This window comes from Ornithorhynchus anatinus, chromosome 9 (genome assembly GCF_004115215.2).
Source record: "Ornithorhynchus anatinus isolate Pmale09 chromosome 9, mOrnAna1.pri.v4, whole genome shotgun sequence".
Taxonomy (NCBI): Eukaryota; Metazoa; Chordata; class Mammalia; order Monotremata; family Ornithorhynchidae; genus Ornithorhynchus; species Ornithorhynchus anatinus.
This window is the reverse complement of record NC_041736.1, coordinates 40,522,271-40,547,660: the sequence shown is the minus strand read 5'-3', so window position 1 is coordinate 40,547,660 and position 25,390 is coordinate 40,522,271. Positions and strand designations below refer to the sequence as shown.

The 25,390-nt window shown below is 63.7% G+C and overlaps 1 protein-coding gene across 3 annotated transcripts; it reads left to right on the top strand.

Annotated features, from left to right (window-relative positions):
- The first annotated feature begins 3,201 nt into the window (after positions 1-3,201).
- On the top strand, positions 3,202-24,853 carry CAD (carbamoyl-phosphate synthetase 2, aspartate transcarbamylase, and dihydroorotase). Of its 3 annotated transcripts, XM_029072002.1 has the most exons (45): positions 3,202-3,340; positions 3,435-3,574; positions 5,148-5,277; positions 5,608-5,750; positions 5,949-6,090; positions 6,199-6,370; positions 6,575-6,760; positions 6,924-7,036; positions 7,181-7,326; positions 7,627-7,758; positions 7,895-8,128; positions 8,265-8,486; positions 8,665-8,853; positions 9,152-9,276; positions 9,451-9,581; positions 9,824-9,936; positions 10,095-10,339; positions 10,774-11,020; positions 11,184-11,282; positions 11,382-11,606; positions 11,736-11,918; positions 12,089-12,307; positions 12,409-12,576; positions 12,984-13,166; positions 13,294-13,398; positions 13,800-14,039; positions 14,519-14,600; positions 15,008-15,174; positions 15,357-15,521; positions 15,700-15,831; positions 16,335-16,536; positions 16,932-17,122; positions 17,396-17,536; positions 17,659-17,766; positions 18,055-18,151; positions 18,575-18,625; positions 19,075-19,119; positions 19,256-19,416; positions 19,506-19,580; positions 19,722-19,934; positions 20,029-20,154; positions 20,995-21,150; positions 21,543-21,644; positions 22,138-22,232; positions 24,474-24,853. In XM_029072002.1, the coding sequence occupies exons 1-45, from the start codon at positions 3,259-3,261 to the stop codon at positions 24,574-24,576; spliced, it is 6,726 nt and encodes a 2,241-aa protein (XP_028927835.1). In that variant the 5' UTR covers positions 3,202-3,258; the 3' UTR covers positions 24,577-24,853. The 3 variants fall into 3 exon arrangements, with proteins under 3 accessions (XP_028927835.1, XP_028927836.1, XP_028927837.1); XM_029072003.1 differs by lacking the exon at positions 18,575-18,625; XM_029072004.1 differs by lacking the exons at positions 18,575-18,625; positions 19,075-19,119.
- The last annotated feature ends 537 nt before the right edge of the window (positions 24,854-25,390 follow it).

The following is a 25,390-nucleotide window of genomic DNA, read 5'->3' as shown; positions in this document are numbered from 1 at the left end:
AGGGGGGAGAAGAGGGTCTAGCTGCGGAGAGGTGAAGGGGGTGGGTAGGGGGAGCCGAGGGAAAAAGGGGGGAGCTCAGTCTGGGAAGGCCTCTTGGAGGAGGTGAGCTTTTACACCTCGTTATCTCGGGGAGCCGGTTCCCCTGGAAACTAGGACCTCCTTGCCACCGGGAACCAGCTGAACATTAATCCTTTCCTTCCCCCAAACCCAGGGTAGGGAAAAATTGTGTTGTTGTATTGAGTATTCGGGGTGTCTAAAGCCACACATAGAAACGCAGTTTATCCCGATCCCACATCACACTGCTTCCGAACAGGATGGCATCGTTGGATGAATGTTCCCTGATCCTCTAACGACTTTCTAGCCAAAACATGTAGGGAAAGCATATGTTAGGACAGAAGGGAGCATACGAAGTGAATGTGATGAAGAATAAAAAAAAAACTTTTACCAATTTCTCATCCTCCACCTAAATAGATGCATAGGGGTAGAAGTTTACGTTCATTCAGTCACTTATTCAGTGATCTCATCCTGGTATACAGAACGTACGTCATGTTACCTCCTTGTTGTTCCTTGTTGTCCGTGCCGCTCGTAAGGAATTTCCGTCTTTCCCCGTTCATCGGAGGCAGGGATCCCGTGGAGCCTGGGCTTCGGAGTCAGAGGTCACGGGTTCGACTCCCGGCTCTGCCACCCGTCAGCTGTGTGACTGTGGGCGAGTCACTTCACTTCTCTGGGCCTCAGTTACCTCATCTGTAAAATGGGGATTAACTGTGAGCCTCACGTGGGACCACCTGATGACCCTGTATCTTCCCCAGCGCTTAGAACGGTGCTCTGCACATAGTAAGGGCTTAACAAATACCAACATTATTATTATTATTATCATCATCATACTCTCCCAACCACTTAGTACGGCTCTTTGTGCTCACTTCATCCATCAGTGACATTTTTTGAGCGCTTGCTGTGTGCAAAGCACTGTACTGTGCATTGGGGAGAGTACAACAGAGTTGGTAGACACATCCCTTAGGACCATAGCGGTACTTGCCAGGGACTTGGTTTGCTGGACTAGGTTCCAGAATAGTCAACTGTTCAATAAACAATACTGATTGCATCTGGTAATCAGTGGTACTTATTGAGCGCTTACTCTGTGCAGAGCACTGTACTGAGTGCCTGGGAGAGCACAACAGAGTTAGCAGACACTTCCCTGCCTAAAAGGAGCATCACCGAGATAATAATTATGGTATGGGTTGAGTGCTTACTGTGTGCCAAGCACTTGTTGGGGAATAATTATGGTAATAATAATATGATGGCATTTGTTAAGCGCTTACTATGTGCAGAGCACTGTTCTAAGCGCTGGGGAGGATACCAGGTGATCAGGTTGTCCCACGTGGGGCTCACCGTCTTCATGCCCATTTTACAGTGGAGGTCAGTGAGGACCAGAGAAGTGAAGCGACTGGCCCAAAGTCACGCAGCTGACCGGAGGTGGGGCGGCGATTTGAACCCACGACCTCTGACTCCCCAGCCGGGGCTCTTTCCCCTGAGCGCCGCCGCCTCTATGGGTTAAGTGCTTACTATGTGCCAAGCACTTCATAGGGACTCTGTTTACACTGTAATAATAATCGGGGCGTTTGATAAGCCCTTACTATGGGTCAAGCACTGTTCTAAGCGCTGGGGTAGATAGAAGTCAGGGAAGCTAATCAGGTTGGACCCCCCCCCCCCGCCTTGCCCACCGTGGGGCTCATAGTTTAAATCCCCATTTTACAGAATTTAACTGTACTAAGCGCCGCATTAGACCCGGCATCACGTGGCTCACTTGTCTGCTGTGTGACTGTGAGCAAGTCACTTCACTTCTCTGGGCCTCAGTGACCTCATCTGGAAAATGGGGATGACAGCTGTGAGCCTCACGTGGGGCAACCTGATCACCTTGCATCCCCCCAGCGCTTAGAACAGTGCTTGGCACAGAGTGAGCGCCTAGAGAAGCAGCGTGGCTCAGTGGAAAGAGCCCGGGCTTGGGAGTGAGAGGTCATGGGTTCGAATCCCCGCTCTGCCACTTGTCAGCTGTGGGCAAGTCACTTCACTTCTCTGGGCCTCAGTTCCCTCATCTGTAAAATGGGGATGAAGACTGGGAGCTTCTCGTGGGACCACCTGATGACCCTGGATCTCCCCCAGCGCTTGGAAGGGCGCTCTGCACCTAGTAAGCGCTTAACAACTACCAACATGATTATTATTACCCCAGCGCTTAGAACAGCGCTCTGCCCCTAGCAAGCGCTTAACAAATACCAACATTATTATTCTCTGGGCCTCAGTGACCTCATCTGTCAAATGGGACTGCAGACGGTGAGCCCCTCGTGGGACCCCCTGATTCCCTCGTGTCTCCGCCCAGCGCTTACCGAATCCCAACATTCTTCTCATTATTATTATTATTATTGTTATCTCCCCATTGATTGACTTTGGACTCAGAGGTCATGGGTTCGAATCCCGGCTCTGCCCCTCGTCAGCTGGGTGACTGTGGGCAATAGAAGCAGCGTGGCTCAGTGGAAAGAGCACGGGCTTTGGAGTCAGAGTTCATGGGTTCGAATCCCGGCTCGGCCACTTGTCGGCTGGGTGACCGTGGGCAAGTCACTTCACTTCTCTGGGCCTCAGTTCCCTCATCTGTGAAATGGGGATTAAGACTGTGAGCCCCACGTGGGGCAACCTGATTCCCCTGTGTCTCCCCCAGCGCTTAGCACAGTGCTCTGCACATAGTAGGCGCTTAACAAATACCAACATTAGTATTAAGTCACTTCTCTGGGCCTCAGTTCCCTCATCTGTAAAATGGGGATGAAGACGGTGAGCCCCACGTGGGACCCCCTGATTCCCCTGTGTCTCCCCCAGCGCTTAGCACAGTGCTCTGCGCATAGGAAGCGCTTAACAAATACCAACATTATTATTATTATTACTTTAAACGGTTAATCAGGGACAGGCGCCCCCCCCGCCGCCACCCGAGGTGGTCTCTTCCTCCTTCCCAGCCCCCCCCCCGGCCGCCCGAAGTGGTCTGTTCCGCCCCGGCCGGCCCCGCCCCTCCCGATTGGCTCCGCCCCCTGCGATTGGCCCCGCCCCCGTGACGTAGCTCGTCGTCCGGCCGGGCTCCCGCCGCCTCGTACCACGTGGCCGGTCCCCCCGGCGCGCGCGCTCTCCCTCCCTCCCTCCCTCCTCCCCCCCCCCCACGTGGTTTCGACTCTGCCCTGCGATCCCTCTTACTGCTGGCGCTGTAGGAGGCCGGCTGCTATGGCGGCGCTGGTGTTGGAGGACGGCACGGTGGTGCGGGGCCAGCCCTTCGGGGCGTCCGTGGCAGCCGCCGGGGAAGTGGGTAAGCCGGGCTTCGCAGCCCTCCCTTCCAGGACCGTCCCCCCCCCCCCGCCTCCCCGCTCCAACCCTGCGCGGTGCTCTCTGTCCCCCTGCAGTCTTCCAGACGGGCATGGTCGGCTACCCCGAGGCGCTCACCGACCCCTCCTACCAGGCCCAGATCCTCGTCCTCACCTACCCGCTGATCGGCAACTACGGGGTCCCCTCCGACCACCCGGACGAGTTCGGCCTCAGCCAGGTAATAATAATAATAATGTTGGTATTCGTTAAGCGCTTACTATGTGCGGAGCACCGTTCTGAGCGCTGGGGGAGATCCAGTGCCATCGGGTGGTCCCACGTGAGGCTCCCAGTCTTCATCCCCATTTTACAGACGAGGGAACCGAGGCCCAGAGAAGTGAAGTGACTTGCCCACGGTCACCCGGCTGACAGGTGGCAGAGCTTGGGATTCGAACTCATGAGCCCTGACGCCAAAGCCCGCGCCCTTTCCGGGGATGGTGATGACGACGGCCTTTCCTAAACCTGTGTTCTAAGCGCCGGGGGCGGGGGGGATAGGAGGCGATGGGGTGGTCCCACGTGGGGCTCGCAGGCTTCATCCCCGTTTTCCGGAGGAGGTCACTGAGGCACAGGGAAGTGACTCGCCCGCGGTCACCCAGCCGACCGGCGGCGGAGCGGGGATTTGAACCCGTGACCTCGGACTCCCCAGCCCGGGCTCTTTCCACTGAGCCACGCTGCTGTCCCTCCCCGCGGCCTCCAAACCATGTCAGCCCCCCAGACCACACCCGGCGCGAATAATCCCACCCCGGGACCCGGCAGGAACTTTGAAACGTCCCGGAGAAGGGAGGATTTAGACGGGAGTTAACGAATTTCCCCATCTCTCAATCCGGTGTCACCCAGCCAGGTCGCCCTCCGACCCCAGTTTGTGGCCCCCCCCCGGGCTCGGGCATCTCCCCGTGACCCTACCTCTCTGACCCCCGGATATTAGGTAGCTAATAAGAGGCTGATCTTTTTGGACTGCCCAGGTTGGGGTCAATACAGCGCTCTGCACACAGTAAGCGCTCGATAAGTACCGCTGATTGGCAGGCTAGGTGTGGCCTTTATTAAACTCTTACTATGTGCCGAGGTGAATTAAAAAATAATCAAAACGGACGGGTTCACGTCTCACCAAGATTCGCACGGAACGGGAGTGATTGCGAACAACTATTAATTACACATTTTAACTGTCCAGAAGAATAGAGTTACAATAAGTAACCAAAAGAGGCCCCCAAGGGGCCGGTTTTCAGTCTCTTCTCTCTCCAGGCAAATGATCTAGTTTGCCGTTTCCCCTCTCTAGGGTCCGGCACCGTCCTGGTTTGGACTCGCACCTCCTCTCCAACTTCCTTCTCTCCCCTCCGTTCTTTAAAACATAATTCAAATGCCGACGGGGCGTTGGGGGTGACGCGTCGATGCCGTAGGGCTGAGATGGGCGGTGGCTTGGGAGGGGGAGGAGGGAACCGCTAAACCAGCTTCAGCAAATTGTTGAGGGATGCGCTCGTCGGACGTCCGGGGTTCCCAGTACCCATCGGTGAAACTGGTATCGTATGAGAAACGGCTTTGTTTTCGCCTGCTCACCTACCTACAGATGTATTAATAAACTCGAATCTGATATTCTCACTTGCGGTCTATCGTCTATATAGAGAAAGGACGAGAGAGTGAGCAAGCGAGCTCGAAATAGCGGTGGGCCGGAGGCGGGGCCCAGGTGGTGTTCGGCTCCGTTCTGGAGCGGGAAGAAGGAGGGTCATGGGCCCCGCTGACCCCCTTCCTCCCCGTTGCAGTGGTTCGAATCGTCGGGGATCCATGTGGCGGGGCTGGTGGTGGGGGAATGCTGCCCTACACCCAGCCACTGGAGTACCAACCGCACCCTGCACCGGTGGCTGAAGGAACATGGTGTCCCTGGCTTGGAAGGTACCAGGGGCCGTGGGGCTGGGGGTGCGGGGGGCTGAGAGGGGAGGGAAATGAGGGTCGCCTGCCCCTCCATCTGGCCTGGAAGGCTTGAGGGCAGAGGACGTGGGAGGGAATCTTTCGATCAAGCGATCTGTGGTATTTACAAGCCCCGTAGCCCGTGCAGAGCACTGCACTCAACGCTCGGGAGAGTACCGTATCGAGTGCTTACTACGTACAGGCCCTAAGCGCTTGGGCTTCCTTGGAGCAGCTCTGGACCCTCGAGAGGGCAGCTCCGGCTGAGGGCAGCTCCGAGCTGGTGGATCCTGCTTTCTCGGGCTGCTCTTCTGACAGGTGTGGACACGCGGGAACTGACCAAGAAGCTGCGGGAGCAGGGCTCCCTCCTGGGAAAGCTGGTGCAGGATGGGACGGATCCTACCGCCCTTCCCTTCCTGGACCCCAACGCCCTGCCCCTGGTGCCTGAGGTCTCCATTAAGGTGCGGGGACCTGGGGAGCGTGTGGAGCGGGAGGGCCGGGCAAGCGGTTGGCGGCGTTGCCGCCGCCGGTCCCGAAGGGGCTGCTGTGGCCTCCGGTGAGCGGGCACCTAGTGGGCGCTAAGGTTGGTTTCCCGGAGGGGTCCGGTGCCCTCGGGAGAGCTCCGAGCCCCGCCGTGCCGACCCCCTCCCCGCCCTCAGGCTCCGCGGGTGTACAACGCCGGGGGGACGCCGAGGATCCTCGCCCTGGACTGCGGCCTCAAGTTCAATCAGATCCGCTGCTTATGCCAGCGGGGTGCCGAGGTCACCGTGGTGCCCTGGGACCACCCTTTGGACAGCCAGGGTAAGCGGGCCAGGGGAGGGGACTTACCCACCTCGGGGTGGGGGGGCCGGGCCACGGCTGAAGGGGCTGCAGACGGTCCGTTGACACTCGCCCCCGCCCCGTCGACAGACTACGGAGGTCTGTTCCTGAGTAACGGCCCCGGGGACCCGGCCTCCTGCCCCGGCGTGGTGGCTGCACTGAGCCGCGTCCTGGCCCGGCCCAAACCCCGGCCTATCTTCGGCATCTGCCTGGGACACCAGCTGCTGGCATTGGCCATCGGGGCCAAGACTTACAAGATGAGGTGGGGCCGGGGGGAGGGCGGGATTTAACCCGGAGGAGGAGGCGGCGGGGGTGTCCGGGTGGGGGGAGCAGCCGCAGAGCCAGTGCGAAGGAGTCCAGTGTGTTTGGACGGAAGCAGAGATGGGGAGGGTGTTGGGGGTGGCGCGCGTTGGTGGCAATGGAGGAGCAGGGGAGATTCCCCTTGCTGATCCTTTCCCTGCCCCAGGTACGGTAATCGGGGTCACAATCAGCCGTGCCTGCTGGAGGGCTCCGGCCGCTGCTTCCTGACATCCCAGAATCACGGCTTTGCGGTAGCCCCGGACTCGCTGCCCGCCGGGTGGGCCCCCCTCTTTACCAACGCCAACGACCGCTCCAATGAAGGCATCGTGCACGAGAGGCTGCCGTTCTTCAGGTGGGGGCGGCCGGGGGGGAAGGGGGCTCGTCGGGTGCGCACCCAGTGGCCGTACCGACGGGGGCGGCCCGTGGGAGCCCCCGGCCTTGGCCGCCGGGTCGGCGGGGACCGCCGGGGCCGCCGCCGCCGTGGGGACGTCATCCCTCCTTTCCTCTTTCCCCAGTGTCCAGTTCCACCCGGAGCATCGAGCCGGCCCCTCGGACATGGAGTTGCTGTTTGACATCTTCCTGGAAACCGTCAAGGAGAACAACACCGGGGCGCCCGGGAATAAGACGGGTAGGGGGCCCGAGGCAGGCGGGAGGGAGTTGAGGGGGCGGCTAGGGGCAGAAGGAGACGGCTCCGGGAGTAGCAGGTGCGGGAGGGGATGGGAACGGAGGGAGATGACCGTGGTGACGGTCTCGCCGCCTCATCCTTTGGCAGTGCGGGAGCGGCTGACGGCGCGGCTCTGCCCTCCGGATGCCCTGTCCCCCGGGGAAGCCGCTCCTCCCCCCCGCAAGGTGCTCATCCTCGGTTCCGGAGGCCTCTCCATCGGCCAGGCTGGAGAATTCGACTATTCCGGCTCCCAGGTCAGGCCCGACCCCAGGCCCTTCCTTCACCGGTCTCTTTTGGGGCTCCCCGGCACCCGGGTTCCTTCTTGTTTTCCCTTGCCGGGAGGCTGAAAAGCTCCCCTGAGCTGGTGAGGCCGGAGGGCCCCGAACCATTCGGGGAGGGGCTTGTGGGATGAGCTAGAGAGAGAGAGAGATTGAGGCTGGAGTGCTTTGAGGAACCTGGACTGGATCTTATAAGCCACATGCGCGTGCGCTTGCGTTCTCTCTCTCTCTCTCTCTCCTGCCTTCCTGATGATGTGGTGACTGCTCCCTCCCCAGGCGATCAAGGCTCTGAAAGAGGAGAACATCCAGACCCTATTGATCAATCCCAACATCGCCACGGTGCAGACCTCACAGGGCCTGGCTGACAAAGTGTACTTCCTGCCCATCACCCCCCATTATGTGACGCAGGTAACGGGGAGGGGACTCGGTCGGCACGGGCTTCCGGAACGGGGATCGGTGCCGGGAGAGAGGGCGTGAGTCCGCCCGGCTACCCGTGACCGGTCCTCCGCCGCCCCTGCGGCCGCTCTCCCTCCCTCCTTCCCAGGTGATCCGGAACGAACGTCCAGATGGCATATTGCTGACGTTTGGGGGCCAGACGGCCCTGAACTGCGGGGTGGAACTGACCAAAGAGGGCGTGCTGGCCCGCTACGGAGTGCGGGTCTTAGGCACCCCGGTGGAGACCATCGAGCTGACGGAAGACCGGCGGGCCTTTGCCGCCAGAATGGCCGAGATCGGGGAGCACGTGGCCCCCAGCGAGGCAGCCAACTCTCTGGAGCAGGTGCCCGGGGCAGATCCTAGGGCTTGGGGCGGGGCAACCCCGCCGGCCCCCCAGAGGTGGGCGACCGGGCTCCTCGGGGCCAGAGAGCGCGAGCGGTCCGGCCGCCAACCTGCTTTCCTCCCCGGTTGCTCCGCAGGCCCAGGCGGCGGCAGAGCGACTGGGGTACCCGGTGCTGGTGCGGGCCGCTTTCGCGCTCGGCGGGCTGGGCTCCGGCTTCGCCTCCACGCGGGAGGAGCTGTCGGCCCTGGTGGCCCCGGCCTTCGCCCATACCAGCCAGGTGCTGGTGGACAAGTCCCTGAAGGGGTGGAAGGAGATCGAGTACGAGGTCGTGAGGGACGCCTACGGCAACTGCGTAACTGTAAGCGGCCGGGGCCCCCGGGGGGCGGGTGAAGGCGGGGTGGGGGGCTTGAGCCGGGGTCGAGGGGTGGGCGGAGGTGGGGCCGGGAGCCGGGGCCGGATGGAGGTGGGCGAGGGCGGCTCCCCCCGGGCCTTGGGCGGGGCCCTGCTGTGAGGACTGGAGGCCCCCCCCCCCCCAGGTGTGTAACATGGAGAACCTAGACCCCCTGGGAATCCACACGGGCGAGTCGATCGTGGTCGCGCCGAGCCAGACTCTGAACGACCGGGAGTACCAGCTGCTGCGGCAGACGGCCATTAAAGTGACTCAGCACCTGGGCATCATAGGGGAGTGCAACGTTCAGTACGCCCTGAATCCCGAGTCGGAGCAGGTGAGGCTCCTCCGCCCTGCCCCTCGTTGGCCACCGCGCCCGGCACCGACCGCCTCCGAAGCGAGGCCTCCGAATCCCCTCGGGGCCGGCCAGGGGTCCCGAGGCGAAGGGCCCTCTCCGGGCCTTGGGTGTCGGCCTCCTCTCCACCCCCCGTAGTCCCCAACCGCCCGCCCTGGGCCCACCCTGGGCCTTCCTGTCCGTGGGGAGAGGGCTCCCGTGGGCTCTCCTGCCCGGAGGAAGAGGGGGACCGTGGGGCTCCGGCCTCTGACTCCCCGTCTCCCCTCTCCACCCCCTGCAGTATTACATCATCGAAGTGAATGCCAGGCTCTCTCGCAGTTCAGCCCTTGCCAGCAAGGCCACTGGCTACCCCTTGGCTTACGTGGCAGCAAAGCTGGCTCTGGGCATCCCTCTGCCCGAACTCAGGTATGGCGTGGAGAAAGGGGTGGGTCCGGGGAGGAGCAGGAGACCAAGGAGAGGGGCCGGGGGGGAGGAGGAGGAGCACAATCACAGCAGAGTCAGGGTTCCCGGGAGGACGCCGGCCTCGGGGTGGGGGACCCGGGGGGGACGGTGAGGGTCTCGCTCCTCGGTCGTCCCCAGGAACTCCGTGACAGGGGGGACGGCAGCGTTTGAGCCCAGCCTGGATTACTGTGTGGTGAAGGTGCCGCGCTGGGACCTCAGCAAATTCTTGAGAGTCAGCACTAAGATCGGCAGCTGCATGAAGAGCGTCGGTGAGAGAGACGGGCCGCCCCCACCCCAGATCCCTCTCCGTGGCCTCCACCAGCTTTCCAGTCGGTCGGTCGGCCGTATTTTTTGTGCTAAGCCCCCGGGAGACGCGTTCCCCGTCCGCGGCGAGCGTACGGTCCGAGCGCCCTCGGCGAACTCCTTCGGGCCCCGGGACTCCCGGCTGGCATCCCGCTCCCCCCCTCCCGGCGCCCCAACGGCATCTCTTCTCCTGCGTCGCCTCCCCCAGGTGAGGTTATGGCGATCGGACGTGGCTTTGAGGAGGCGTTCCAGAAGGCGCTGCGCATGGTGGACGAGAACTGCGTCGGCTTCGACCACACGGTGAAGCCCGTGAGCGACATGGTGAGGACCGGTCCGGCCTCCGCCCCCCCTCCGCCCCCCCCCCCCGGCCCCCCGCCTGCAAGCTCGCCGGGGCCCGCCCCCTCCCCGCCCCGGCTGGGCCCACTTCTCCCGCAACTCGGGCGAACACGCTCTCCCTTGTCCTCCCCCTCCGCGTCCAGGAGTTGGAGACGCCAACCGACAAACGGATTTTCGTGGTGGCGGCGGCGCTGTGGGCCGGCTACTCCGTGGAGCGGCTCTACGGCCTGACGCGCATAGACCGCTGGTTCCTGCATCGCATGCAGCGCATAGTGGAGCACACCCGGCAGCTGCAGCAGCACCGCGGCCAGCCCCTGCCGCCCGCTCTGCTGCATCGGGCCAAGCGGCTCGGCTTCTCTGACAAACAGATCGCCCTGGCTGTGCTCAGGTTGGCGGGGGTGGCGGTTTCGGGGTGGCGGGGGAGGGGGCGGGCAGGCCGTTGGGGGGCGGGACGTGGCCCGGGCCTGGGAGTCAGACGGTTCTAATCCCAGCCCGGCCGCTTTTCTGCCGCGTGACCGTGGGCAAGTTACTTGGCTTCTCTGTGCCTCCGTTACCTCGTCTGTAAAATGAGGATCAAGGCCGTGAGCCCCACGTAGGACTGTGTCCAACCCGATTACCTTATATCTACTCCAGCGCTTAGAACGGTGCCTCGCCGCACGTAGTAAGCGCTTCACGGGTACCATTAAAGAAGAAACGGGGAAGAGAGGGAGCCCGGAGCCTGGCCGGATCGGGTGGTGGCGGCCACGGCCCGATCAGTCGCTGCCGCGGAGCCACCTCCCACCCACCCGCTCCACCTCTCCGCCCACTCTGCCCCCCCCGCAGCACCGAGCTGGCCGTGCGGAAGCTGCGCCAGGACTTGGGGATCCGTCCCGCGGTGAAGCAGATCGACACGGTGGCCGCGGAGTGGCCGGCCCAGACCAACTACCTCTACCTGACCTACGGAGGGTCCGACCACGACCTGGCCTTCCGGACCCCCCACGTCCTGGTCCTCGGTTCCGGCGTCTACCGCATCGGCTCCAGCGTGGAGTTTGACTGGTGCGCGGTGGGCTGCATCCGGCAGCTCCGCAAGGTCAGCGGGAGGTTCGGCTCCCCGGCCCCTCCCCGTGCCCGCGTGGGCGTCCCCGCGGCCGTCGGGCCCGGGGGCAGGGCGGTGGATCCCCGGCCCCCGAGGGGAGGGGGGGGGGGCGCGCTCCTGGATCGACACCCCTCCCTCCCCGGCTTCGGCTCGGCAGATGGGCTATAAAACCATCATGGTGAACTACAACCCCGAGACCGTCAGCACCGACTACGACATGTGTGACCGGCTGTACTTCGACGAGATCTCTTTCGAGGTGAGCGGACGTCGGGTTAGGGGCGTGGGGCCGGAGGGGGGAGACGGTTGCGGCGGCGGCCTCTGAGCCCCCCCCCCGTCTCCCTCCCCCCCGCCGCAGGTGGTGATGGACATCTACGAGCTGGAGAACCCCGAGGGGGTGATCCTGTCGATGGGCGGGCAGCTGCCCAACAACATGGCCATGGCCCTGCACCGGCAGCAGTGCCGGGTCCTGGGCACCTCCCCCGAAGCCATCGATTCCGCCGAGAACCGTTTCAAGTTCTCTCGGCTCCTGGACACCATCGGCATCAGCCAGCCCCAGTGGCGGGAGCTCAGCGACATGGAGGTGCGGCGGGAGGCCGGGAACCGCGGAGGGAGGGGCGGGCGGGCGGGCGGGCGTCCGTCGGGGAGGAGGGTTCCTGGGCGGGTCCCGTGACGGTACCCGGGCCCTGCCCGACTGCCGTCTGCGCGCCAGTCGGCCCGCCAGTTCTGCCAGACCGTAGGGTACCCGTGCGTGGTGCGCCCTTCGTACGTGCTGAGTGGCGCTGCCATGAACGTGGCCTACACGGACGGGGACCTGGAGCGCTTCCTGAGCAGCGCCGCCGCCGTCTCCAAGGAGCAGCCCGTGGTCATCTCCAAGTTCATCCAGGAGGCCAAGGTGCGGCCGGGGGCCCGGGGTGGGGACCCTGGGACGGAGGAGACGTGCTCCCCGTGTGCCCCGCTGGAGTCCGGGTAGAGGGTACAGGGGGCAGGGCGGAGCAGCCCAGGAGTGGAGGGGGCGAGGTCCCCGGACCCCTCGTGATACGGACTGACCCTTGGCTCCCGCAGGAGATCGATGTGGATGCGGTGGCCTGTGATGGTGTGGTGGTGGCCGTGGCCATCTCGGAGCACGTGGAGAACGCGGGGGTCCACTCGGGGGACGCCACCCTGGTGACCCCACCCCAGGACATCACTCCCAAGACCCTGGAGCGGATCAAAGCCATCGTCCACTCTGTGGGGCAGGAGCTTCAGGTCACGGGGCCCTTCAACCTGCAGCTCATCGCCAAGGTAACGCGGACCGGAGGGCCCACGCGGCCCCAACCCCCCGGCCCGGGGGGGGCGGCCCCGGGGGCTCCCGACTCTGACCCCTGCCGTCACTCCCTCCCTAGGACGACCAGCTGAAGGTCATCGAATGCAACGTCCGAGTTTCCCGCTCTTTCCCCTTCGTCTCTAAGACGCTTGGGGTGGACCTGGTGGCCCTGGCCACGCGGATCATCATGGGCGAGGAGGTGGAGCCTGTGGGGCTCATGGCTGGCACTGGAGTCGTGGGGGTCAAGGTGAGGGAGGGGAAGGGACAGAGGGGAAGAGGCCAGAGAGGGGCTGGAAGGGTTGGGAAGCCAGTGCGAGTAGCCCTTCTTTGGTCTTAGCTGTGCCCTACTTCCTCCTGCCCGTCTCTCCTTGCCCACTTGCCAAGTAGGACACGGGGAGGGAGGGCAGGGAGAACAGGAGTTGCCGATCCCATTTCGGCCCGCCGATAGTATTTATTGAGCACTTCGTGTGGGGCGCCGTACCGAGCGTGTGGTCGAATGCGACAGAGGTGGCAGACACGATCCCTGCCCTGGAGAAGCTGACGGGAGGCCAGCGGGGAGGACGGCCACTAAGAGAAGCGGTCCCTCCCCTGGGACCTCCCTCCCTCCCTCCCTCTGCCCTCGCCGTTTTTAACCCAAGCTCGTCCTCTGGCCAGGTGCCCCAGTTCTCGTTCTCCCGCCTGGCCGGGGCGGACGTGGTGCTGGGGGTGGAGATGACCAGCACGGGGGAGGTGGCCGGCTTCGGAGAGAACCGCTGCGAGGCCTACCTAAAGGCCATGCTCAGCACCGGCTTCAAGATCCCCAAGAAGAACATCTTGCTGACCATCGGCAGCTACAAGGTGAGAGACCGGTGGGGCCGGGCCCCGGGGGGGAGCGGGTTTTGGAACTCCGGGGGCCGGGGAAGAGGGTCCCCCCCCCGGTTGGGGTTGGAGGGCGCCGCTCCCCTGGATTGGGCATCTCCCACAGAACAAGAGCGAGCTGCTCCCCACGGTGCGGCTGCTGGAGAGCCTGGGCTACAGCCTGTACGCCAGCCTGGGCACGGCCGACTTCTACACCGAGCACGGCGTCAAGGTAGGTATTCCCGCCTCGGGGACCGGAGCCCTTGACTCTCCCCCACCTTCAAAGCCTCACCGAAGGCACATCTCCTCCGAGAAGCCTTCCCTGACTAAGCCCTCCTTTCCTCTTCTCCCATTCCCTTCCGCGTCGCCCTGGGTGGTTCCATTTATTCCTCCCCTATCCCGTCCCCTCAGCACTTAGGTACATATCCGTAATCTATTTACATTAACGTCCGTCTCCCCCTCTAGACCGTAAGCTCGCCTTGGGCAGGGGACGTAAACGTTTAGTGTAGCATTGTACCGTCCCAAGCGCTCAGTACAGCGCTCGGCGCACCGTAAGCACTCAGTAAAAAGGATGGCCCGACCGACTCCCCTCCCCGCACCTCCCCCGGTCTCTCCGTGGCGCGCCCCGGCCAGGTGACGGCGGTGGACTGGCACTTCGAGGAGGGGGTGGACGGGGAGTGCCCCCCTCAGCGCAGCATCCTGGAGCAGCTGGCCGAGAACCACTTCGAGCTGGTGATCAACCTGTCCATGCGCGGGGCCTGCGGTCGGCGCCTCTCCTCCTTCGTCACCAAGGGCTACCGCACCCGCCGGCTGGCGGCCGACTTCTCCGTGCCCCTCATCATCGACATCAAGTGCACCAAGCTCTTCGTCGAGGTGACTCGGGGCTCCGGAGGGGGGAGCGGCGGCGGGAGGGCCAGACGGGGGCCCGGGCGGCGATGACGGCGGCGAGGAGGCTCGCGCCCAGGCTCCGTCAGCGCACGGGACCGGGACCGCCCTCCCTCTGCCTTCCGCTGCAGCTGCCCCGTCCCCGGGAGGAAGGGTGGGGAGGTGGAGGGGAAGGAAGCAACGGGGTCTAGAGTTAGAGGACCTGGGTTCTCATCCTTACTCCGCCACTTGTCTGCTGTGTGGCCTCGGGCAAGTCGCTTCATTTCTCTGTGCCTCAGTTACCTCATCTGTAAAATGGGGATTAAGACTGTGAACCCCTCGTGGGACCCGATTACCTTGTATCTAACCTAACGCTTAGAATAGTGCCTAGAACGTAATAAGCGTTTAACACACACCAAGGAAAAAACAAAAGAAAAAGCCACAGCCTCCGGCTACTCCAGCCGTCAGCCGAATGTCTCCTCCTGCAGGCACTGGGACAGATCGGCCCAGCACCCCCTCTCAAGGTGCACGTGGACTGCATGACCTCACAGAAGCTGGTCCGGCTGCCCGGTCAGTTAGGAGAGCGGGGAGCAAGTGTGGTCTCTAGGCAGGGGGGCTTTGCACAGAGGAGTCTGGGTTGGATGGGCAGTCAGGGAGCCACAGCCCGCAATTCCTTCCCTCCTGCTCTCGATCCCACCCACCCCCCAACCCCCGGCCCAGGCACTATCGGGAGAACATGCTGGGGGGTGTTGGGTGGTCCGTCCCTAACCCCGCGGTCGGGCGTCAGGGTGGAAGTCAGAGGTATTTCTTGAGCGCTTGCTGTGTACCTGGCGCTTGGGAGAGTATAATAAAAGAGTCGGGAGACACGTCCCCCGCCCAGGCCAGACCGACCCGGGCAGCCGTGGGCCGTGACCCAGCTTGGCGTCGGTATTGACCCGCTGCCGCTGACCCGTCTCTGCCCGCTCCCTCGCTCCCAGGCCTGATCGACGTGCACGTGCACCTGCGGGAGCCGGGGGGCACCCACAAGGAGGACTTCGCATCAGGCACCGCGGCGGCGCTCGCCGGGGGGGTCACCATGGTCTGCGCCATGCCCAATACCCGGCCTCCCGTCACTGACGCCCCCTCCCTGGCCCTCGCACAGAAAGTGAGTGTCGCTAGCTTCGGGTCGGCGCCGACTCCCCAGCACCCCCGCCCCGGGCCTGGCGGTCCCTCGTCCTTGAGCCCCCGGGGGAGCAGCGAGCCCGGGCCGGTGTCTCGACTCTGGGGGGCTGGCAGGTTCTGGTGGTGTCGCTCCCCTGATCCCCGATTCACCTTCCTCCTCCTCAGCTGGCAGAGGCCGGGGCCCGCTGCGACTTCGCCCTGTTCCTTGGGGCCTCGGTGGAGAACGTGGGGGCACTGGGGGCGCTGGCCCCTGCCGCCGCCGGGCTGAAGCTGTATCTGAACGAGACCTTCTCCGAGCTGCGCCTGGACAGCCTGGCGCAGTGGATGGAGGTCTGGGAGGGTAGGGGGCGGGGCGGAGGTGGGAACGTCGGGGTGGGGGGCTGAGGGAGGATACACCGCGTGAGCCCGGTACAAGAGCGGATGGGCGTCGTGGGTCCCGGGCGGGGGTCGGGGCGTGACGGGCTCCGGCTGCCCCCGTGCCCGCTCTGACGCTGCCCCGCTCCCCCAGCACTTTGAGATGTGGCCCTCCCACCTGCCTATCGTGGCCCACGCCGAGCGGCAGAGCGTGGCGGCCGTTCTCATGGTGGCCCAGCTGGCCCAGCGCCCCGTCCACATCTGCCACGTGGCTCGGAAAGAAGAGGTGAGGCGGGCACGTGGGCCGGGGCGAGACCGAGGCTCCAGCCCCGTAGGGGCGATGAAGAAGTGCCGGTTGCCCGTTCCTTCCCTGGGAGCGCCGATGAGGGTGGTCTTGGAGGGGGGACCCGACGGCAGGAAGTCTGCAGGGATTTGGGGGTGGACCCGGAGAGGCAAGGAAACCCCCGTCCTCCGGATATCCCTATGCGTTTTGACCCACGGAACGGAGATGAAGTGGTGGGGGATTTGGGCGGCCCGGGGATGGTGGGGGCAAATCCAGGCATTTGGACCGAAGCGCGGCCTGACCCGGTTGGGCCCGGCCCGCTCCGGGGAAGGGGGACCTGCCCCAGGCAGCGCCCAGACCTTCCGGCGTGCAAAGACCGGGGAGTCGTGCCTGCGGGCACCGTCCATCCCCGGTGCCCGGGCACAGGGAGCCTGGATCGGGGTGGGAGGGATGGGCAAGACGTCTCTGGCCTCGAGCCCTGGAGTTCATGGCCTGCCGACCCCCAGATCCTGCTGATCAAAGCTGCGAAGGCCCGAGGGCTGCCGGTGACCTGCGAGGTGACGCCCCACCACCTGTTCCTCAGCCGAGAGGACCTGGGGCGGCTCGGGGCCGGCCGGGCGGAGGTGCGGCCCGAGCTGGGCACCCCGCAGGACGTGGAGGCGCTCTGGGACAACATGGACGTCGTCGACTGCTTCGCCACCGATCACGGTGAGGGGCACGAGAATCCCGGCCCGCACCCTCCCAACCGGTCCCCGGATGGCGCGGATGAGAGGAGGGGTAGGCGGTTGGTCGACCGGCCGACCCGCTGTGCCCTGGGGGAGGGAAAGCCGGCCGACGTCTGGGCCCACGGCCTCGCTGTCTCCCTCCTCCCGCTCTGCCCCCGCCACCCCGGTGTGGGGTAAGAGCAGCCCCGGGCAGGGCGGAGGGCAGGGCGACTGGCAGCGTGCCTTCGCCATCTCCCACCTGAGGTGGGGTTCGGACCCTGGGATGCCAGCCCCTCTGCTCCCCGCGGCCCCGGTGCCACAGACGGCCGGGCCTCTGCCCCGCTCTCTGATGGGGGGTGGATGCGAACCTCCGGGCACGCTTGCCTCTCCCTTCCCCAGCCCCCCACACCCTGGAAGAGAAAACCGGGCCCACCCCACCCCCGGGCTTCCCCGGGCTGGAGACCATGTTGCCCCTGCTGCTGACGGCCGTGAGCGAGGGCCGGCTCAGCCTGGAAGACCTGCTGCAGCGACTGCACCACAATCCTCGGCGCATCTTCCACCTGCCCGCCCAGGAGGACACGTACATAGAGGTGGGCGGGCGGGGGCGGGCGGGGGCGAGATGGGGGCGGACGTGGCCTCGCGAGGACACAGCTCTCGGGGCCGAGGCGTGAGGGAGCTCCTCTCGGGACGCCGGATGGCCTGGCGCCGTGGTGTCTGCCCACCGGTCCCTGTCCGGCTCTGCCCTGTGTCCTCTAGATCGCCTCTGTTTACCCCGTTGACTCTCCCGGGTGTTGAGAACAGTGCTCGACACCTAGTGAGCACTCACTGGATGGTACTGATCGAAGGGTTATCTTGCGGGGCAGGTGGACCTGGAGCACGAGTGGACCATCCCCAGCCACCTGCCCTTCTCCAAGGCGCGCTGGACCCCCTTCGAGGGGCAGCGGGTGAAGGGCACCGTCCGCCGGGTGGTGCTGCGCGGCGAGGTTGCCTACATCGACGGCCAGGTGGGCGGTCCCCCGGCTTCCCGCCCCGTGGTCCGGCCGGCTCGCGTCCCCCTCCCGTCCGTCCTCTCATACCTCCTCTCCCCGCCGCCCCCGTCCGCCTCCCCCGACGGTGCCGTGTGCAGGTCCTGGTGCCCCCGGGCTACGGACAGGACGTGCGGAAGTGGCCTCAAGGCGCCGTGCCCCAGCTGCTGTCCGCCGCCCCGCCGGCCCCCACCAGCGAGATCGCCAAGGTACCCGCCCCGGGGCCCCCGGCCCGGCCCGCCGCCGAGCCCGTCGCTTGCGGGAGAAGCGAAGCGGCGTGAGGATCAGTACTAGTACTAGTGATGATGGTATTTTCTAAGCGTGCCGAACGCCGTTCCAAACGTTGGCGAGAAAAATCCACGGGTGGAAGTTAGACCCGGTCCCGAGCTGACGGGGCCTGGCCAAAGTGTCTTTCCTGGGAGGGTGGTCGGGACTGGCGGGGGGTGGGGAAGGCGAGGTGTGGTTTCCGCGGGGCAATGCCAACGCTGCCTCCACAGACACCCGAGCGCCCCCGCCGGGGCGGCCCAGGGCTCCCCGACGGGCGGTTCCACCTGCCGCCCCGAATCCACCGGGCCTCGGACCCCGGCCTGCCAGGTGAGCCGGGGGCCTGCCGTCATCTGAGAGGTTTCGGGATGGGGGCGGGCAGAGTGGCTTCCGGCCCTGTGAAACAGGGAATCTGGGTTCGGTTCCTTCCCCCGCCCCCCGGCAACCTTACCTCCCGGAGGCCCCCCGGGCTGGTCTCAGAGGTGATGGAGGCAAGGGTAGTCTCCCATCTCCCCTTGGGTCCTCGAGCCGGCCCCCGCCCATTGAGGCCTTTGCCCTCACCTGCTCCTTCTGCTCCTCCTTGGTCGCCCTCTTTTGGGCCCCTTGCTTCTCTCCCATCTCCTCTTCTTCCTCCTCCTCCTCCTCTTCCTCCTCCTCCTCCTCCTCCTCCTCCTCCACCCTGGTAAGTAGGTCCTGAAGGAATGACCTTTCCCCAGCCCCTCCTTACCGGCCCCTCTCTTGTGTCATGGGCAGCGGCGTTCCTCCGCCCGGGAGCCAGGACCCCACAGGGCATCCGAGCGTGGGGTAAATCTGGGGGTTCCCCCCAGCTGCTGTGACCCCATGTCGCCTTTTCCTGTCCCTCCCCCTCCTTTCTCTCCTCCTCCTCACACAGCAGTGACTCCTCCAGAGGGCGGGGGGGCCAGGGTTCCTCACGCAGAGCCCGTAGGGGAGGGTCCGGACCAGACAACTCCACCTCCGGGCGTAGACGGCGGGGGCCCTGGGGCCAAGGTGGCCGCGCGCATGACCGCGTGGACGGCCGACCCCGGAGACGGCCTCTCCTCCCTCCCCCCGCCCCTAACCCTCCCCTCCCGTCGTCCTTCTCCCCGCCCCACTAACCAGCTGTACTCTTGGTGTGAATTTGGTCTAACCTGCACCGAGCGTGGGGGTTGGTGAGGGGTTGGGCGGGGGTTGGCTGCCGTCCCCAGCCGGAGCCCCTGACCACTTTCGCTCCGTCGTCTCTGCGCCGCCTGTAGCTGACGACTCCAAGGAGAAGCCCCTCCGAAAGGCGGCTGAGCCAGGTGGGGCTTCCCTGCTCCCTGCACGCGTCCCTGGAAGTGGACTCCGAGAGCCGAGCTGGCCGGCGGTTCGGGGGGCGGCGGAGGGGCCGGGGTGGGGGAGGAGCCCCCGGTCCCTCACTCGTTTCCCCGCCCCCAGAGCTCGCGGGAACCCCAGACGGCTACCTTCCACCGGTGCCCAGGCAGGCTTCGCCCCAGAACTTGGGGGGCCCCAGCCTGGCGCACCCCCAGACCTTGCCCCTGCTGCACTCCCTCGTGGGCCAGCACATCCTCTCGGTCCGGCAGTTTACCAAGGATCAGGTATTTGGTGGTCCCGGGTGACGGGCGAGGGGAGCCCATCCGGGGCGGGGGCCGGGCTCTGCCTAACCTCCGGGTGCGAATCCTCGTAGATGTCCCACCTCTTCAACGTGGCCCACACCCTGCGCATGATGGTCCAGAAGGAGCGCAGCCTGGACATCCTCAAGGTCGGGGGCCGGCCGGCCTGGCTGGGGGAGGTGGGGGCCCGGGGGACCCCCAGGTCCGGGAGCTACGGAGACGGCATCCACCCTCGGCCCCAGCGAGCCGACCGTCGCCCGTGCCCACGTCCCGCCCCCGTCCTCTGCCAGGGCAAGGTGATGGCCTCCATGTTCTACGAGGTGAGCACGCGGACCAGCAGCAGTTTCGCGGCGGCCATGGCCCGGCTCGGGGGGTCCGTGCTGAGCTTCTCCGAGGCCACGTCGTCCGTCCAGAAGGGCGAGTCCCTGGCCGACTCCGTCCAGACCATGAGCTGTTACGCCGACGTCGTGGTGCTCCGGCACCCCCAGCCCGGGGCGGTGGAGGTGCCGAGGGGCCCGCGGGGCGGGCGGGGGGAGGGCGCCGAGGGGCCTGGCACGGGGCTGACCGCGCCACCTCCCTGCCCTCTCCTCTACCCAGCTGGCGGCCAAGCACTGTCGGAGGCCGGTCATCAATGCCGGAGACGGTGTCGGCGAGCACCCCACCCAGGCCTTGCTCGACGTGTTCACTATCCGCGAAGAGCTGGGCACCGTCAACGGCATGACGGTAAGGGAGGGCAGACGGACAGACACACACCCCCAGGCCCACCCCCGGCCCCCGGGATAGAGACCTCAGGGCTCCCTCCCACCCTCCTCTGGGATGCTGGAACCCGGAACCCAACGGTGGCAGCCAAGAGACGCCGAGGGATTTCCCTTTCCCTCTCGCTGAGCAAAGCGGAGGACGGCAGCCCCCAGGGCCCAGAGATGCTTGCTGCCAGCATGAACTGCACGGACAGAGCACGGCACAGAAATGAGGGTGGGACCGGAGAAGGTCAGGCCTGGGGGTTTAAGAAAGGTATCGTACAGGTGCTGAGTTTAGCTCCCTGGAGAATATTTCAGAAGGTGACACTGTTTCCGGTAGGAAATGGTCTTCTCCAAGCTCCGTGGGGACACCGGCGACTTCATCCAGAACTCCGGGTAGCAAAAGCATCTCTTCAGGCTAGACTCGACGCTGTGGGTCAGGGCTGATAACGTCTCTTAAAGCTATCGGCGAGTCTCGCTTTAAAAGTCCCGATAATTTATCCGGGTAGAGGTCAGGTTTTTCTTCAGGTATTCGTCAGGAGCAAAAATGTTTGTGAATCAGATGAGCTAGAACCCCCAAAGCCACCAGCCTTCAACCTTGGCTGGGACCAGAGAGTATTGGAAGGGAGAGAGGGATGGAGGGAAGGAGAGGGAGAGAGGAAAGGTGTCTCGGGGGAGGGTTCCTGGGGCTTGCTTGAGGTTGAGGCTCGAGTGGGCCCTCCATGCTCGGGCAGAGCGGCCCGTTACAGTGGGAGGTTGGAAGGCTGGGCAGGCGTTGGGGACCAAGATCCACGCGCTCTCTCGCTCTCTCCTCCCCCCGCTCCAGATCACCATGGTGGGGGACCTGAAGCACGGGCGCACGGTGCACTCTCTCGCCTGCCTCCTCACGCAGTACCGCGTCAGCCTGCGCTACGTGGCGCCCCCCAGCCTGCGCATGCCCCCCGACATCCTCAGCTTTGTCGCCGCCAGGGGCACCAAGCAGGTTAGTTCTCCTGGTCCTTCATCCCAGGAGTCAGGGCATTCGGTCCGCGCCTCCCTCGTGCCGGGGACCGGGCTGAGAACTGGGATAGATAGGATGGCTCGGATCGGGAAAGGTCCCCGTCCCCCGCGGAGCCCCGGGTCGCGCTGCTCGCTGCCCTTCTCCTTTAGCCGTGACCCTTTCGCCTCCTCCCCTCTTCTAAAGTTGGGCCTTCCTTGGCTCAGGCCCCCCGGCTGCCTAGTGCTGGGCTGAGGTCAGCGGGCAGAGGCCGGTGGAGCCAGGAGTGGCGCAGCCCTGCCGGGCGCGAGAGGCTGAGGGCGACCCGGAGCTGCCGCCTCCGGTCTGCCCCTCCACCTTCTCACCTCCCGCCCGTCACCCCTCCCCGACCCTGCTAGGAGGAGTTCGAGAGCATCGAAGAGGCCCTGCCCGACACAGACGTACTCTACGTGACCCGGATCCAGAAGGAGCGATTTGGTTCTGCTCAGGAGTACGAGTCTGTGAGTGCGGCGGAGGGAGGGCGCAAGGCCCCAAGAAGGGTGGGTGTGCGGCCCCAGGGGGACCTAAGGGCCAGGAGGTGGGAGCCGTCCTATCTGGCGGCGGCGGCCGCCGCTGTCGTCGTGGTTGCGGGACTCTAGGGGAGCCCTGCTAGCATCCCAGCAGTCAGGGAGGGAGGGGGCTTAATCCGTGGTATTTATTGAGCTCTCACTATGTGCAGAGCACTGTACTAAGCGCTTGGGAGAGTACCGTATAACAGCCGGTAGACACGTACTTGCCGCGTAAGATGCTCAAAAGACGATGTCACGGTCGACTGGGGTTTGCATCCCCGGATGTGGGGTGACTCTGACATATTTACTGTCCCAAGAAGCTTCTTGGTCTCAGGGTCCTGGGGAAGGTGAATTGGGGCTTAGCTGCCATTATGGTGCACAACCTGAACCCCCGGCACTGGAGCAGGAGGCCGGGTCAGGTGACGGACAACACTTTCTCCTTCAGTGTTTCGGCCAGTTCATCCTCACCCCTCACATCATGACCCGAGCCAAGAAGAAGATGGTGGTGATGCACCCCATGCCTCGGGTCAATGAGATTAGGTGAGATGGAAGAGCTCTGAATTGCGGGGGAGAGGAGGGAGGCGGGGGGGGGGGGGGGGGGGCGCGGTGATTCCAGATCACTTGAAACCTGGCATTCGGATGAAGGGGTCCCAGGGGGAGCCGAAGGAGAGGAAGGGCTGGATCAGTCAAGCACGAATGCTTATTTAAGTGACTATAGCGGGAATCCCTGTGTGATTAATTAGACCCGGCCCTGACCTCTAGGGACTCACTATCAAAAGTGGGAAGGACACCGACGGGGTATATAAATACAAGTAACATTTATTGAGCACCCACTTGATGAGGCGTCCTGTACGGAATGACAGAACGACACACTGCCTGTCCACCAGGAGTTTTCACTCTAGCAAGCGAGTGGGGTGGGAGTGGAGGCATAAAAATATTTGAAACTAGAGGGGTCAAATTAATCGAGCACATGTATACTCATGAGTCGGTCGGTCATGTTTATTGAGTGCTTACCGTGTGCAGAGCACTATACTAAGCGCTTGGGAGAATAGACTACAACAATAGACACATTCCCTGCCCCAACGAGCTTAAAGTCTAGAGTGCTGGTTGAGGATAGTAAATTCCTAAGGGCCAAATGTGGACGAAGGGAGATGTGACTCAGGGTGATGGGGAATTAATCAGGGCTGGCTTGTTAAAGGAGGTGGGTTTTTAGGAGGGATAATTTGTGGTTTCTGTTAAGCACTTAATGCTCACTAAGCGTTGGGAGTAGATTCAAGTCGCTCAAATTGGACACAGCCTCTGACTCCCAAGGGTCCAAGGGAGACTGGATATCCTCTTTTTACAAATGAAGAAATTAAGGCACAGAGAAGTGACTTGCCCAGGGTCACACAGAAAACAGGAGGCGGAGCTGGAATTAGAACCCAGTCCCCCTGAGTCTTAATGCGTTGTTCTTTTCACTGGTCCACGTGAGGGTGTGGAACGAGGGAATTCCAAGCCGGGGAGAACAGCACGAGTAAGGGCACCTGAGGCAGGGGTAAGTCGAGAGTGAGGAGCAGATAGAATGTTGGCTTGGGAGAAATGAAGGCCACGGGTGGAGAAATTGCAGATATGTATGGTAGGGCCAGGGGACGGACTGCCTTGAAACCGACTGAGAGGCGTTTCTGTTGGATGAGACAAGTCGCAGGAAGCCCGAGGAAGCTGTTGGGGAGAAGAGAGGTGCGAGCCGAGCGCTGAGCGATGTTTCAGGAAGGTGATCCGTGCAGTAGTGTGTGGTGTAGGTTGAAACGGGAAGAGGCTGGAGGCCGGGAGACCGGTGAGGAGGCCGATCCAAATTTAAACGTGGCAGGGTCAGAGCTTGTCCCAGGGTGGTAGCCGCGGAAAGCCAACAAGGCTTCACGAGAAGCGGCATGGCCTAGTAGAAAGAGCATGGGCTTGGTAGTCAGAGGACCTGGGTTCTAATCCCAGCTCCGCCAGTTGTTTGCTGTGTGACCTTGAGCAAGCCGGTAAAATCCCTGCGCCTCGGTGGCCTGGAAAATGGAGTTCCAAATACCTGTTCTCCCTCCAACTTAGACTGTGAGCCCCAAGTGGGACAGTGTGTCTGAACTAATTGTTCTGAGTGCTGGGGTAGGTACAAGTCAGTGTTTGAGACATAGTAAGCACTTGGCAAATACCATTAAAAACGGGTAACAGGCTAAATTCAACAAGCGAAAAATAACCAGTGACAGTGCGACAGTTCATTACTGCCTGGAAGAGATCAGCGGACAGCCTCCCCAGGGTATAACTGGTGACCGTAACCTCAGGGATCCCGTGTGCTCCCGAAGGGGTTGGGATTTCCCTCCCACTCCTAGGTGCCGGAGAAGCAGTGTGGCCTAGCAGAAAGAGCACGGGGCCTGGGACTCGGAGGACATGGGTTCCAACACCTGTCCAACCGTGGGAACTTGGGCAAGGCACTTCATTTCTCTGGGCCTCGGTGTCCTCATCTGTAAAGTGGGGATTTGATGCCTGTTCTTTCTCCCTCTACCCCCTAGTCTGAGAGCCCACCAGGGAGTGTGTCTTTTGTGATTAATTTGTGATTACCCCAGAGCTTGTAAGCACCTAACAATACCATTATTATTAGGGGTCAGGTGGAATCAATCAGCGGTAGGGATGGGGTCCGCCCCTGCTGTCAAACAGACCCCCAGGATGGTGAAGGGGCTTGGGGCCTCCCTCCGCCCCCGGGGAGGACCTGGGACGACACGATTCTTTGGGGTTCGTGGTAACTCTCTCCTTCTCTACCCGCAGCTTGGAGGTGGACTCAGACCCCCGGGCCGCCTACTTCCGCCAGGCGGAGAATGGCATGTACATGCGTATGGCTCTCCTTGCTACCGTGCTGGGCCGCTACTAGCCCCCTCGGCCGTTGACTCTGCCAGCCTGGCTGCTGGGCAGGATACCTGGTGCCCCCCACGGGGGCTGCCCCATTCAACCTGGCACCTCACCCCCTAATGCCCAAGATTTTGGTCTGTGCCAGGCTGTGGGGCCGGAGAGACGGGGACCGGGGCCTCTATCCACTCCGCCGGACCCCTGTCCACCCTTGGCCCCGGGCCCCATCCACTGCCACGTCCGTCCAGATCTCGGGTGACTCGGGAATTGCTTGTCCGGTTATAATAAACAGCCGAGCCGCCCCCGCCGCCCGCTTCCTCCGGCTGCCGATCCCCACCCCGAGAGGGGGGGAAGGGGGAGGGTTTTGGGTGGGCGGGGATTAGGAGTAGGGTTTGGGGGAGGGAAGGAGAGGGGGAAAGAGCGGGGTTTGGGGGGGAGGGAAGGGGAGGGGAAAAGAGAGGGAAGGGGCAGGGTTCTGGGGAGGGGAAAAGAGGGAAGGGGCAGGGGTTAGGGGAGGGGAAAAGAGGGAAGGGGCAGGGTTTGGGGGGGGGGGAGGAGGGGAAAAGAGGGAAGGGGCCGGGTTTGGGGGAGAGAAGGGGAGGGGAAAAGAGGGAAGGGGCCGGGTTTGGGGGAGGGGAAAAGAGGGAAGGGGCAGGGTTTTGGGGAGGGGAAAAGGAGTAGGATTTTAGGGCGAGAAGGGGAGGGGAAAAGAGGGAAGGGGCAGGGTTTTGGGGAGAGGAGGGGAAAGAAGGGGGAGGGTTTGGGGAGAGAAGGGGAGGGGAAAGGAGAGGGAAGGGGCAGGGTTTGGGGAGGGAAGGTGAAAAGGGGTTTTAGGGAGG